At 41.0% G+C, this 13,194-nt stretch overlaps 1 protein-coding gene across 3 annotated transcripts in view; it reads right to left on the bottom strand.

The window, feature by feature from the left end:
• Positions 1–12,991, bottom strand: part of clgn (calmegin) — a 32,917-nt gene extending 19,926 nt beyond the window's left edge. The window contains exons 1-4 of one of the 3 annotated variants that reach the window (XM_004911126.4): positions 12,848–12,991; positions 4,334–4,498; positions 3,966–4,039; positions 2,471–2,529 (exon numbers count right to left, since the gene is read on the bottom strand). In XM_004911126.4, the coding sequence (XP_004911183.3) occupies positions 2,471–2,529; positions 3,966–4,039; positions 4,334–4,477 (277 nt within the window). In that variant the 5' untranslated portion in view covers positions 4,478–4,498; positions 12,848–12,991. Of the gene's footprint in view, positions 1–2,470; positions 2,530–3,965; positions 4,040–4,333; positions 6,657–12,847 lie in introns of those variants that run through there. The other 2 variants (XM_002932035.5, XM_031895519.1) reach the window with 2 other exon arrangements.
• Positions 12,992–13,194: the final 203 nt, after the last annotated feature.

Genomic DNA, 13,194 nt, shown 5'->3' with positions numbered 1-13,194 from the left:
CAGCACCCAAGATCGCTTCAGCTTGAGTTGACGACCAGATGGCCGGACATTCTCCTTCAGGATTTTTTGGTAGACAGTAGAATTCATGGTTCCATCTATCACAGCAAGCCTTCCAGGTCCTGAAGCAGCAAAACAACCCCAGACCATCACACTACCACCACCATATTTTACTGTTGGTATGATGTTCTTTTTCTGAAATGCTGTGTTACTTTTACGCCAGATGTAACGGGACACGCACCTTCCAAAAAGTTCAACTTTTGTCTCGTCGGTCCACAAGGTATTTTCCCAAAAGTCTTGGCAATCATTGAGATGTTTTTTTAGCAAAATTGAGACGAGCCATAATGTTCTTTTTGCTTAAAAGTGGTTTGCGCCTTGGAAATCTGCCATGCAGGCCGTTTTTGCCCAGTCTCTTTCTTATGGTGGAGTCGTGAACACTGACCTTAATTGAGGCAAGTGAGGCCTGCAGTTCTTTAGATGTTGTCCTGGGGTCTTTTGTGGCCTCTCGGATGAGTTGTCTCTGCGCTCTTGGGGTAATTTTGGTCGGCCGGCCACTCCTGGGAAGGTTCACCACTGTTCCATGTTTTTGCCATTTGTGGATAATGGCTCTCACTGTGGTTCGCTGGAGTCCCAAAGCTTTAGAAATGGCTTTATAACCTTTACCAGACTGATAGATCTCAATTACTTTTGTTCTCATTTGTTCCTCAATTTCTTTGGATTTTGGCATGATGTCTAGCTTTTGAGGTGCTTTTGGTCTACTTCTCTGTGTCAGGTAGCTCCTATTTAAGTGATTTCTTGATTGAAACAGGTGTGGCAGTAATCAGGCCTGGGGGTGACTACAGAAATTGAACTCAGGTGTGATAAACCACAGTTAAGTTATTTTTTAACAAGGGGGGCAATCACTTTTTCACACAGGGCCATGTAGATTTGGAGTTTTTTTTCTCCCTTAATAATGTAAACCTTCATTTAAGGCTAATGCCACACGAGGCGTAGGGCTGAAATTTTCGGCAAGCGGATAAACGCTTGCCGAAAATTCAGCCCTACGCCTCCTACTTGTGCCTGCACCCGAGCGTATCCCATTCATTCGGGTGCAGGCACAAGTAGCAGGCATAGGGCTGATTTTTCGGGCAAGCGTTTTTCCGCTTGCCGGAAAAATCAGCCCTACGCCGCGTGTGGCATCAGCCTAAAAACTGCATTTTGTGTTCAATTATGTTATCTTTGACTAATAGTTAATGGTTTTTGATGAGCAGAAACATTTAAGTGTGACAAACATGCAAAAGAATAAGAAATCAGGAAGGGGGAAAATAGTTTTTCACACCACTGTACAGCTCTTCAACACATCATGATTACCTGATTAGCACTAATTTACAGTTCTGCATACCTCTACCAAGCTTTTTATTCAGCTGTATTACATATGCCCACATGTGCACTGTTAGTAAACAATTAAGGCCGATGTCCCACACAGATGTTAGTCATCCGCAATAGATCTCTGCTATCGTGGGAAACTAATCTCTTCTAAATGCCTTTCCACTGGCAAAAAGGGAATTGCTGGGGGAAAGGCCTACCCATCACTTTCCGAAGTTGTGCAAAGTTGCATGCAGGAGGAAACCGCTTGACTTTGGAAAACCAAAACGATGCAAAGGCCTTTCCACAAGTGATTCCCTTTGTTGCTGGTGGAAAGGCATTTTGGAGTGATTAGTCACCCACGGTTGCAGAGATCTATTGTGGGTATCTATATTGTTCCGTAAGACATTATCCTAAATGTCATTATCACTCTACCATAGTGGTAGGGGAATTGTAAGAGTATCAAACCGAAAGAACCCTAAAAATAATACTTATGAACATTATTTATGTCTCAAATTAGTTGGGGAACCAAAAACCTTCTGTTTTCAAAACATTACCAGCAAATTTCCAAGCAAAGATAGATGCTGATTGTTATGGTATACTGAACAAGGGTTAATTTGCACCATGTTAATAAAGTTATCCCTCTGATCCCCTGAGTCCAAATTGTGCAAACTATCAGGGATCAGCAAGCTATTGAATTGTACTTGTTGAAGAACATACTTACACACAATAATTAGTTAAGCTGGAAGAATGATATTATGGTTTTGCAATAGGTGGAATGAAGAAAGCTGCCTATACACCTAGTCAGCTGTATATTGCAAACTTCCCCAATAGGCTTGTCCATAGGTCTTTGTATAAGGACTCAGTTTATGTGCTTCATTTTAATATTGTTAAATACATCTGCTGAAGTGTTACAGATATCATGAGGGCCACATATTACTGACCACATAGAACCTACAGTAGATGGTTTAATATGACATTATCATGAAGCTCAAGTTCTGTACCAGTGGATAACATTAAAAAGTGTGTACTGCCATCTACTTAGGTAACATTTTAGTACAAGGCAGCCACTGACTATTCTGTCTTTAGAAATTAAGCCGATTAAATAACAAGGATTACTAAGGCTTACCATCATATTTAGCTATTTCTTCGTCTGCCTCTTCCTTCACTGTTTTAGAAAGCACCCAACTGTAAATAAGAGTTGAACTTGTAAATACACTGATGAATAAATGCATACTCCGTTACATGAACAGACTTTTCTGCTAAAATATTTACATGTATCTTTAAATTCACATTTAACTGTTAAATACAGAGAGATGTAGCAGCTACCTACAGCTGGCTAAAAATAGGTTTCCTATGAGACATGATAATGAACTTTTTATATAGTAGCAAACAAATTGCAGAGCTGAATCTGTAGTGGCCAGTACCAGCTTGTAGTCACATAGGATCACCAAAACTCATGGAGTATTATCTTATTAACACTGTACAATGAAGAGCAGGCACTTAATGAGCATACCTCTAGGCAACATTCACAAAATAGATCAGTTTATTGACGTGCCATAGATAAACCGCATTATGTTCACATGACACCTAATCATAGGCCTATGATTAAGGGCAGATTTACAAAAACACGAATTCTCGCTCCAACAATTCGAAAAAGTGATTTTCAGACAAAACCCAGCGAAATTTCAAAAGTTTTGAGACAAAAAGAACTTCAAGGAAAAGAAAGGGACCTTTGCCATTGACTTCTACATAAATTCGGCAAGTTTAATCTGGAGAATTGTCGAATTCGGATTTTTAGCTGCTTAAACACATAGTAAATCTCGGAAAAGTTGCTGCATCTTTTCTTTGCAACTTTTTTTCAGAAAAAAATTTAATTTAATTTAAAGTCTATGGTTAGTAAATGAGCTTGTAAGTGTCATGTGGAAACGCATTCTGCCTAGAGGTATACTCATAGGGGCACATTTACTAACCCACGAACGGGCCGAATGCGTCCGATTGCGTTTTTTTCGTAATGATCGGTAATTTGCGATTTTTTCGGCGTCTTTACGATTTTTGCGTAAAAACGCGAGTTTTTCGTAGCCATTACGAAAGTTGCGCAAAGTCGCGATTTTTTTGTAGCGTTAAAACTTGCGCGAAACGTCGCGCCTTTTAAGTTTTAACGCTACGAAAAAGGCGCGACTTTACGCGCAAGTGTTAACGCTACGAAAAAATCGCGACTTTGCGCAACTTTCGTAATGGCTACGAAAAACTCGCGTTTTTACGCAAAATCGTAAAGACGCCGAAAAACTCGCATTTTTACGCAAAAATCGTAAAGACGCCGAAAAAATCGCAAAAAATACGAAAAAGTCGCAAACTGTTCGTTTCCAATCGGAATTTTTCCAATTCGGATTCGAAATCGTGTCTTAGTAAATCAGCCCCATAGAGTGTCTGCTTTGTAAGTTCATTGTAAGTTGATATTCGCTCCCCTAGCTGTAGGCTAAGGGCGGTGCACCCTTATCTGTGGTGAGTCTTCTTATTATCTTATTAACCCCTAAATTCTATGCAAAGGCTGGGAATAATGAAGGCACAGCACAGATTGCTGGTCAACTGATCAAAACAGCCAGACCCTCCCCCCTACTCACCTATCAAGTGTTCCATCATCGAAGGTTTCTGTGAAAAAGACGTCACCCATAGGAACTGGAGTCTTGTATTCAACCTACAGTTTGATTAACAGCACAAATGAAAAAGAATCTTAATAATCAGATTTATTTATCTTCTTATGCAATAAATATAATTAGATCACTCATATTTTACAAAACTAATCATTACCTTTTTGATCATTACAGGAACTTGCTTTTGGGTAAGTTTATTTCTTCACTTAAATGCAGCTAATAAATATTAATAACAGGCACACAACGTTTTTGCTTGTAGCACTGTGTGGGTATTATCATTACTACTGAATAGAGGCTGAATTGTTATATTGTACTTTTGGAGCATGAATACAACCTACCTGCAGAAATGTACTGGGTTCTTCCCTGTAGTCTTCTGTATCATCTAAACCGTCCTCCGAATCTTCATCTTGTTCACTATGGGCTTCAGCTGCTGTTAGTGCCACAAGCAGAGTTGCCAAACACAGCCATCTCCAACGAGGCATCACTCTAATGCACAAACTGTACTGAATTTAAGAACCAATTCAACAACAATGATATAAATTAAATTCGGCTGAGAAAGAAAATATGCCAGTAAGCTTGCAGGGTATAGCGAAAAGGATTGCTGCTGGCACTAAACTCCAACATGGGTGCATTTAAAAAAGGGGTGAAAATAGAGCTCACCACACCACAGAGCTCAACTAAGTGAAATTTTAGAAAACTCTCATTACTTTGATAGGATTGTTAGAGGCATATTTACCAAAGAGTAAACTCTCACCTTCACCCCTTGATAAATATTTCCCTAAAACCCTGTCTAGTGAACAGAGAGCTGTGAAATTCCACTCTGGTTAATTCAGGTGAGCTCTATTTTCAAGTTCTGAGAAATAGTTCTTACAAAGTTATTGGAAAGCAAAAGGTAAAATCCTTGGGGGTCAAGATGTTAGGCGCTCCTTAGTGATTCCAGTCATTCCAGCTGGGTGGTATAGCCACAAGCCAGTGATCCACACAAAGTAACAATGGACCCGGGAAATATTGTTGCCTGGAACTAAGTAACTGGTGTGTTTCTGGCAGTAAAGGGTTAAACTTTATGCTTAAGCTTACAAGCCATTTACTCTAAACTTACACCAAGGTTTCTCAGACTTAAGGATTTGTTTCTTAACAAGGTATATGAGTTTCTATGGAAGTATAAATGTTGGGTACTTTAATACCAGTCCAATTAAATAAACCAGTTCCCCGTACTTGTACTAAAAACATATTGGATTATAGAGTCTGTAGGTTTGTGGAATATGTCTGGCTAAGAGGCTGCTGAAAAGCATATGCCATGGTAACCACAGAGTAAATCCCCTAGAAGCACACACATTAACTCATAGTTGCATGCATATTATGAAGTGCTACAGTTTTTCTTGTGAATGGGACAAATGCAATTTGAGTAAAAACAACACCTAAATTTAAGGGTGCAAAATTCATCCCAGCTACATTTGATGTGCCACAGAAATAGCTTCCATCCATTATGCACTATTATTTTTCTCTGCATATGTCATTATGCAGAGAAAAACCATCCCCTTCCACCAAAAAAAAATTATGAACTATTTTGTCACTGTGTATTCAGGACAAGTTTCTGAAGGATAGTTGATGTGCAACACCAGTCCAGGCACTGGCCATTCAATAAATGGAGAGCAGATTTCAGACATTTTGTCTAACTACAAAAGTGACAAAATCTTGGAATCACCCAGTGTGACTCTGCCCTTATAGAGATGTGCTGAGCCTCGCTTATCTCATATCTGCTGCACTGGGTAATATCCTTAATTCAAAGTAACGATTACTGGCTCTCTAATCCTCTGCTAATTATCCTTTCCCTACATTCACACACAGCAGCCAGCCACTGACCCACACAGTCACAGAGGAAAACTTAGACAGGGAAGAATGGAAGCCCTGGACAAAGACCATAGCAACCACAGGAATAACAAGCACCACAAAAGAAAACACACCCACTACATCTGTCCAATATAGACACCAGTAGCCATGACCACACAGAGCACAGCAATGACCCTTAATACTTTCACTGGTATAGGATTAGGGGTTCAGTGGTAAGCCTGCACCCCAAATCCATGTATTAGCAAAACACTGACCCCCTGTGCCCGTCACTTATCTATTGCAGTGACCATTTGTACTTATAATGGCTACAACATACTGATTCATCATTCCAAGAAAGCCATCAGAGTAGAAGTGGTGCAATGTACAAAAGTATTGTATTGTAAAGTATGACAGAAAGTAGGAGAAAATGTAGCAATTATGAGATCCTAGTGCAAAAGTGGGTTTATAATGGCAGCATAATCCACACTGAGAACAATATTTAGGCAGATTTTGGCACCGAGATATACGATATCATGCTTCCCTGGCACAACTGAAATATATATGCAGTTAAAGGCAGTTTTCTAAGCTGAGTTATACTTGCATATACATATATATACTTTCTCATTTTCATCAGTTCAATCTGCTTTTTGAGACACTGCACTGTAACAAAGCCCCCCACATGTTAGACATGGCTGAAGGTTTGAGTGTTTCTAAGCGTTTACGTACAAGCGTTTTATCCTGAACTCCCTGCAGGGGAACGCAGGGCAAAACGCCCGTGTGTATGAGACCTAATTGATCCAGTGTTCCTCTGCCAGGCTATATTCATGAGTATTTTATTACATTTGCGTTTTTATTCATTTTTTTTTTTTTTAAAGCAATAGGCTGCAGTTTTTTTTGCACTTGACACTAATGAGACAATAGAATAGAGGGTTGTATTTGGAACTCATAAAAATACAATTAGTTGTGTTTAAATTAAAAAAAGAATTTAGATGCAATATATGCAGTTGCTATTTTAGATGCACAAAACAATGCCACTATGTAAGATATTTATATCATTCCCTCTCTGGTGAGATCAAATACAGCGCACAGGATAAAGCAATAAGATCTCAATATATCATAAACAGACCTAAACTATAGAATGAATCTATGAATAATGCAATTCCAGAGAAAAAAAGGAAACCTAATTGTTCGCTCTCTGCACAACAAAACCAACGAATTCCTAAAAAGCAGCAGACACAAAAGGAATCAATATATGTCATGGTGTGATATTAGCCTAAATTAGGAAAAGCCAATTTGTGTTGCTCCAGCTGTTACAGGGCCTCGGGCCATTATATGGAGAAACACATTTCTAAATTATATAAATCCACATTTGTCAAAATAATATAACAGTATTATACCAGAATATATCGGTAGGAAACAGCAGTGTAAAAAAAAGAACGCTCCAACCCATCACATTCTCAGCTAATTCAGTGTTTACTTTAAATATTACAGTAGTTTATATAAAGTAATCAGACTGATGCCCTTTACTGGGAGCAAGTGGCATTAGATGGACAGATGATACACACAGGACCAGGGACCCCTTCTGCTTTTAAAACTGTGAATTAATGTGACACAAAGTTGCTTATTTATTAAAGGGTTAAAATATAGTTTTAACCCTTTTAAAACCAAAGATAACCCTTTGATAAGTATCCCCTCCCTAAATGTAGGAAGTGCACATTGATGTATGACAGACAGGACAACCATACTGCTCTTGCCTGTTTGTTCCCCTTTGGGCTCCCTGGTCCTGAGTATTCTGTCCATATCAAGTGCAACACAATGTAATGAGTTAAGCCAGTGGCATACAATGTGTGTTTTGGTGGTAACTGGCATTTCCAATGTAAGTGTTGTTTTCAGGCTGACTGATGTGCCAATATTATATTGAAATATGTGGTGCCATCACTGCTGTACCTAAGGCCTATAACACATGGGGCATATTTCTGATGCTTTACCGGCTGTGGTTTTCTGCAATTAGAAAAATTCCCAAAATTGCCCCTTACCAGATCCAATAGTGTTACATGGAGATCACATTATCAGTGGGAAACTGACCAGAGCCTGTGCCCTTGGTGCATGTTAGGGTGTATGTCTGGGGTTGCTTTAATTGTTGGGTTTCTTTTGGTTTTTGCAGTGGTTTCCAGCATCACTGTGCTGTATATGTTTTCTGGGTTTGCTTTGCTGTGTCTTTTGTTGTTGTACAAGGGTTGTTCACCTTAATTAACTTTTAGTACAGAGTAGCTAGCAGAATTTTAAGACACCTTGCAAGTGAACTTCATTTGTTATGTTTTTAACTAGTGATGGGCGAAATGTTTCGCCAGGCATGGATTCTGCATTTCACCATTGCCGGATTGTTCCGTGAAATGGATGAAAAAATTTGCCACGGAAAAATTTGCCACGTGTCCAAAAATTGTCACAAGAATAGTCGCACGTCCAAAAATTGTCGCAAGAATAGTCACAGGCCTCAAAAGAATACTCGCGCGTCCAAAAATTGTCGCATGCATCAAAAGAATAATCGCAGGGGTCAAAAGAATAGTCATGCGTCAAAAGAAGTCTTGGGCGGCAATTTTTTTTGCCGTGCAACATTTTTGCCATTTCATGAATCTTTTGAAAAATTTGCAAATTTTACGGCAAACCGAAACGTGACAGATTCACTCATCACTATTTTTAACATATACTTTGCATATCTAGTATAAGTAAATCTAAAGCAACTGGACTTGCTAAGTAATCATTGAAGATGTTTCACTACTCATCCGAGCAGCTTCTTCAGTTCATGCTGCTCGGATCAGTAGTGAAATGCCTTTAATGATTACTTAGCAAGTCCAGTTTACTTATACAGGTATTGGACCCCTTATTCGGAAACCCATTATCCAGTAACTTCCGAATTACGGAAAGGCCATCTCCCATAGACTCCATTTTAAAACTTTTTCTCTGTAATAATAAAATAGTACCTTGTACTCAAACCCAACCAAGATATAGTTGATCTACTGGGCTTAATTACTGTTTATATAATTTTTTTTGCGTACTTAAGGTAGGAGATCCAAATTACGGAAAGAACCCCAGGTCCCGAGCATTCTGGATAACAGGTCCCATACCTGTACTAGATATACCATGACCTGGATGAATGAAAATCTTCTTAGTCATATACTCTGCATGTTTTTGTTCTGCAGTTTGGGGTTAAAAACCATGGGCCTAGAAACCATGGAACAACGCTGAAATCAAAATGAAAGACTATGGGGCCCATTTACTAACATTTTCCAGTAAAAAAAACATAGAAATCATGAAAAACACTAATACAAACCTTTGCCATCTAAAAGCTGTCAAGCTCGTGTACAAGTCAATGGGAACTGTCATAGGCAAATAGTAACAAATCTTTATTTAAATGCCAAAATGTGAAATAGATTTTCCCCCGTGGAACCACACCAGCGTGTGGAAAAAACTCTTTGGCGCTTGGTGTTCTGCACATGTGCAGTAAAATCTTGTGTTTACTCTACTGTGCATCGGCGTAAGGGATGCCTGGGACCCAGTTTTTCCAACAGGCTGGTGCGCTTCTCTCCTAACAGGAGCAGAACAGCATGGGGAAAAAAAGTAGCAATCTATTTCACTGGGAGGGGGGGTGCCTAAAATTTTGGCAACCCCCAGTGAAACAGACTTTACTTGTCCTTTAATTTGTGGTATTAGAGGTTTTTAATTTGTTTGTAAGTCCACGGAGATTCATAGGAAAACGTAAAATCCATTTTTGTTTTTGCTTTGCACTTTAATTTGTACGTGCTTTTACAATTTAGAACTTTTAACAAATGACTAGACATTCATGGAAATAAGTTTATTTGTGGTTCCAAAAACCTCTAAAACCATGAAAATTAGAATGTTTATGTAAGAAGAATGATTGTAGAATAAATGTACCTCTAAGAGTAGAGGAAGTGAAAAGTAAAATAAGCAATTATAAATAGGAATAACAATAAAACTGAAGCCTCACAGTTTGGCTGCAAGCCATAGGCAGAGAATAACGAAGATTGAAAAAAGACCATTAAATCCATGAATCCCAGTGCACACATACAAGTTAGAAAGGAAAGGGCCAAGGACAGACCCCTGCGGTACACTGCTAACACTGGCCCAAATAAAAAATTCTCCATTTAGCACCCCATTTATGGGGCATATAATTCTGTATATAAACTGTACTTGAATTGTAGTATTGCAAACATTCTTATAATATAGATAATCTAAGAATCTATCTCTTCTGACTAAGCCAGTAACTGGTAAGCAGTAGCCCTCTGATGCCAGTAGTTGCAGCACAAAACATCCCAAGGGCCCCCAGTTGTAGAGGCACAGAAATAGTACTCTGTGAATCCAATAAATATGGAATCAGAAGCAAGGCCCTGAATTATTATTATGTTCTACAAAGTTGCATAGACTTTGTTGCATAGAAGGAAGCTCTCTCCCCAAGGTATATGGGTATACACTATTAACCCTACTGATTCAATGAAAGCATTTAAGGTAATTAGGTAGCTAAAGGAACACATACAGGCCTCCACCTGGGTGTTTGGCTGGCGTTGCCCGGCAGCAGTTACCCACCTTGGGGGTTTGTCGAACAACAAACGAGTTTTTTTTATTTTGGCTTCCTAGGCAAAAAAGGAACAGTTTCTACATACAGTGATAATATATATATATATATATATACTGATTAGACATATTTAGTACAGGATGTATGTAAAGCTTATTATAGTGTAATGTAAACAGTAAATGTACAGTAAATATCACTGTATAGAAATGGCAAGGTTGGACACCACAAGTCACTAAGTAATTTTCCTGAACAAAACAACAAATAATAATACACCGTATCTACTGAATAACCCTCACTGGGTCTTATTCCTCAGCAACCTGTTACTCCTTTTCTTGTGATGTGGATCCCATGATACATTTTCTGATAATACCTTAATTGTGAATTTTAACCCAGTTGAAAGTGGAGGAAACAGACTAAGGTTTACAGGCTATGAAATATTTTTCCTAAACTCAATATATTATCTCTCTAGTTGTTTTCCTACATCATACAGCTTTATATGATATATACTAAGTAAATCATTTTGAAGGACCACCCTACCAACCACCAATGTTACAATACAACTGAGTGAATTATGTGTATTACCTGTAATGTGCTGTGGAATACATTTCTATAAAAATAAATTCCGATACTAATAAAAATATTAGTCTACAGGCCAGTGACCCTTTCACTGCACTAATAACAAAGTGTAAATTAGTTAATTAATGACACTGCTTTATTCACAACCATTCTGTCCAGTAAAACCCATAGCAGGAAGGATACTGAGGTGTCACTGCCCCTAGCTACAGAATGCATAATAATAATATTTAAAGAACATATTTAGAAAAGGAGATGAGAGTGCTAGTGAGAGTGCCAGTGGAAGTGCCAGTGAGAGTGCCAGTGAGAGTGCTAGTGGGAGTGCCAGTGAGAGTATTAGTGGTAGTGAGAGTGCTAGTGAGAGTGCCAGTGAGAGTGCTAGTGTGAGTGCCAGTGGAAGTGCCAGTAAAAGTGCTAGTGGGAGTGCCAGTGAGAGTATTAGTGGGAGTGAGAGTGCTAGTGAGAGTGCCAGTGGAAGTGCCAGTGAGAGTGCCAGTAAGAGTGCTAGTGGGAGTGCCAGTGAGAGTATTAGTGGGAGTGAGAGTGCTAGTGGGAGTGCCAGTGGGCGTACTAGTGAGAGTGCTAGTGTGAGTGCCAGTGGGAGTGCTAGTGAGAGTGCCAGTGGGAGTGCTAGTGAGAGTGCCAGTGAGAATGCCAGTGAGAGTGCCAGTGGGAGTGCTAGTGAGAGTGCCAGTGAGAGTGCTAGTGTGAGTGCCAGTGGGAGTGCCAGTGAGAGTGCTAGTGAGAGTGCCAGTGAGAGTGCTAGTGTGAGTGCCAGTGGGAGTGCCAGTGAGAGTGCTAGTGAGAGTGCCAGTGAGAGTGCTAGTGTGAGTGCCAGTGGGAGTGCCAGTGGGAGTGCTAGTGAGAGTGCCAGTGAGAGTGCTAGTGTGAGTGCCAGTGAGAATGCCAGTGAGAGTGCCAGTGGGAGTGCTAGTGAGTGCCAGTGGGAATGCAAGTGAGAGTGCCAGTGAGAGTGCTAGTGAGAATGCCAGTGAGAGTGCCAGTGGGAGTGCTAGTGAGAATGCCAGTGAGAGTGCCAGTGGGAGTGCTAGTGAGTGCCGGTGAGAGTGCCAGTGGGAATGCCAGTGAGAGTGCCAGTGAGAGTGCTAGTGTGAGTGCCAGTGAGAATGCCAGTGAGAGTGCCAGTGGGAGTGCTAGTGAGTGCCAGTGGGAATGTCAGTGAGAGTGCCAGTGAGAGTGCTAGTGAGAATGCCAGTGAGAGTGCTAGTGAGTGCCGGTGAGAGTGCCAGTGAGAGTGCCAGTGGGAATGCCAGTGAGAGTGCCAGTGAGAGTGCTAGTGAGAATGCCAGTGAGAGTGCTAGTGAGTGCCGGTGAGAGTGCCAGTGAGAGTGCCAGTGAGAATGCCAGTGAGAGTGCTAGTGAGAATGCCAGTGAGAGTGCTAGTGAGTGCCGGTGAGAGTGCCAGTGAGAGTGCCAGTGGGAATGCCAGTGAGAGTGCCGGTGAGAGTGCCAGTGAGAATGCCAGTGAGAGTGCTAGTGAGTGCCGGTGAGAGTGCCAGTGAGAGTGCCAGTGGGAATGCCAGTGAGAGTGCCGGTGAGAGTGCCAGTGAGAATGCCAGTGAGAGTGCCAGTGCGAGTGCCAGTGAGAGTGCCAGTGAGAGTGCCAGTGAATGCATCTCTATAATAACATGAGCCTGCTAGGTGGCAGGAAGGGCCAAGCTGCAGCTTCTAATGAACTACAACTGGTGGTATTTCCCAAAATGGGGACGCTGGGGCTCAGTCGTGTCGGGCTGAAGGATGGGTACCCCTAAATGTAAGGCATGGAGGGAATGGGCACAGTACAGAGATGGCTGGGGAGAGGGAAGGGGGATGGAGCAGGTGCAAGCTGGATACTCACTGCTGTGCGGAGCCTGGAGGAGGGGAGGAGAGCGCAGATTTGCGGTACGGCTAGTAAATAGCTCTTTGGCAGGATGAGGGTTCAGCTCGGTGCTTGTGAGGTAGCTCTCAGGCTGATGGATTAATCCTGCTCCTCCGCTCTGGGTTCGTGGGGGTGGGGCTGGCTGTGGGGGAGGAGGGGCTCGCTGTGTGTAATCTCCCAAAAGCACAGATGTACAGCACCAGGAAGATGCTCCATAGCTTCAAAAGCCTTTATTGGAACAATGGGCACAGGAATCAGCAGAAGCTACATTTCAGGCTTGTATCAAGCTGCTACAGTCTCACAATTATATGCCTGTTAAGAACAGC

Source organism: Xenopus tropicalis, chromosome 1 (genome assembly GCF_000004195.4).
Source record: "Xenopus tropicalis strain Nigerian chromosome 1, UCB_Xtro_10.0, whole genome shotgun sequence".
Taxonomy (NCBI): domain Eukaryota; kingdom Metazoa; phylum Chordata; class Amphibia; order Anura; family Pipidae; genus Xenopus; species Xenopus tropicalis.
The sequence above is the reverse complement of the archived record's forward strand: the minus strand, read 5'-3'. Positions and strand labels throughout refer to the sequence as shown.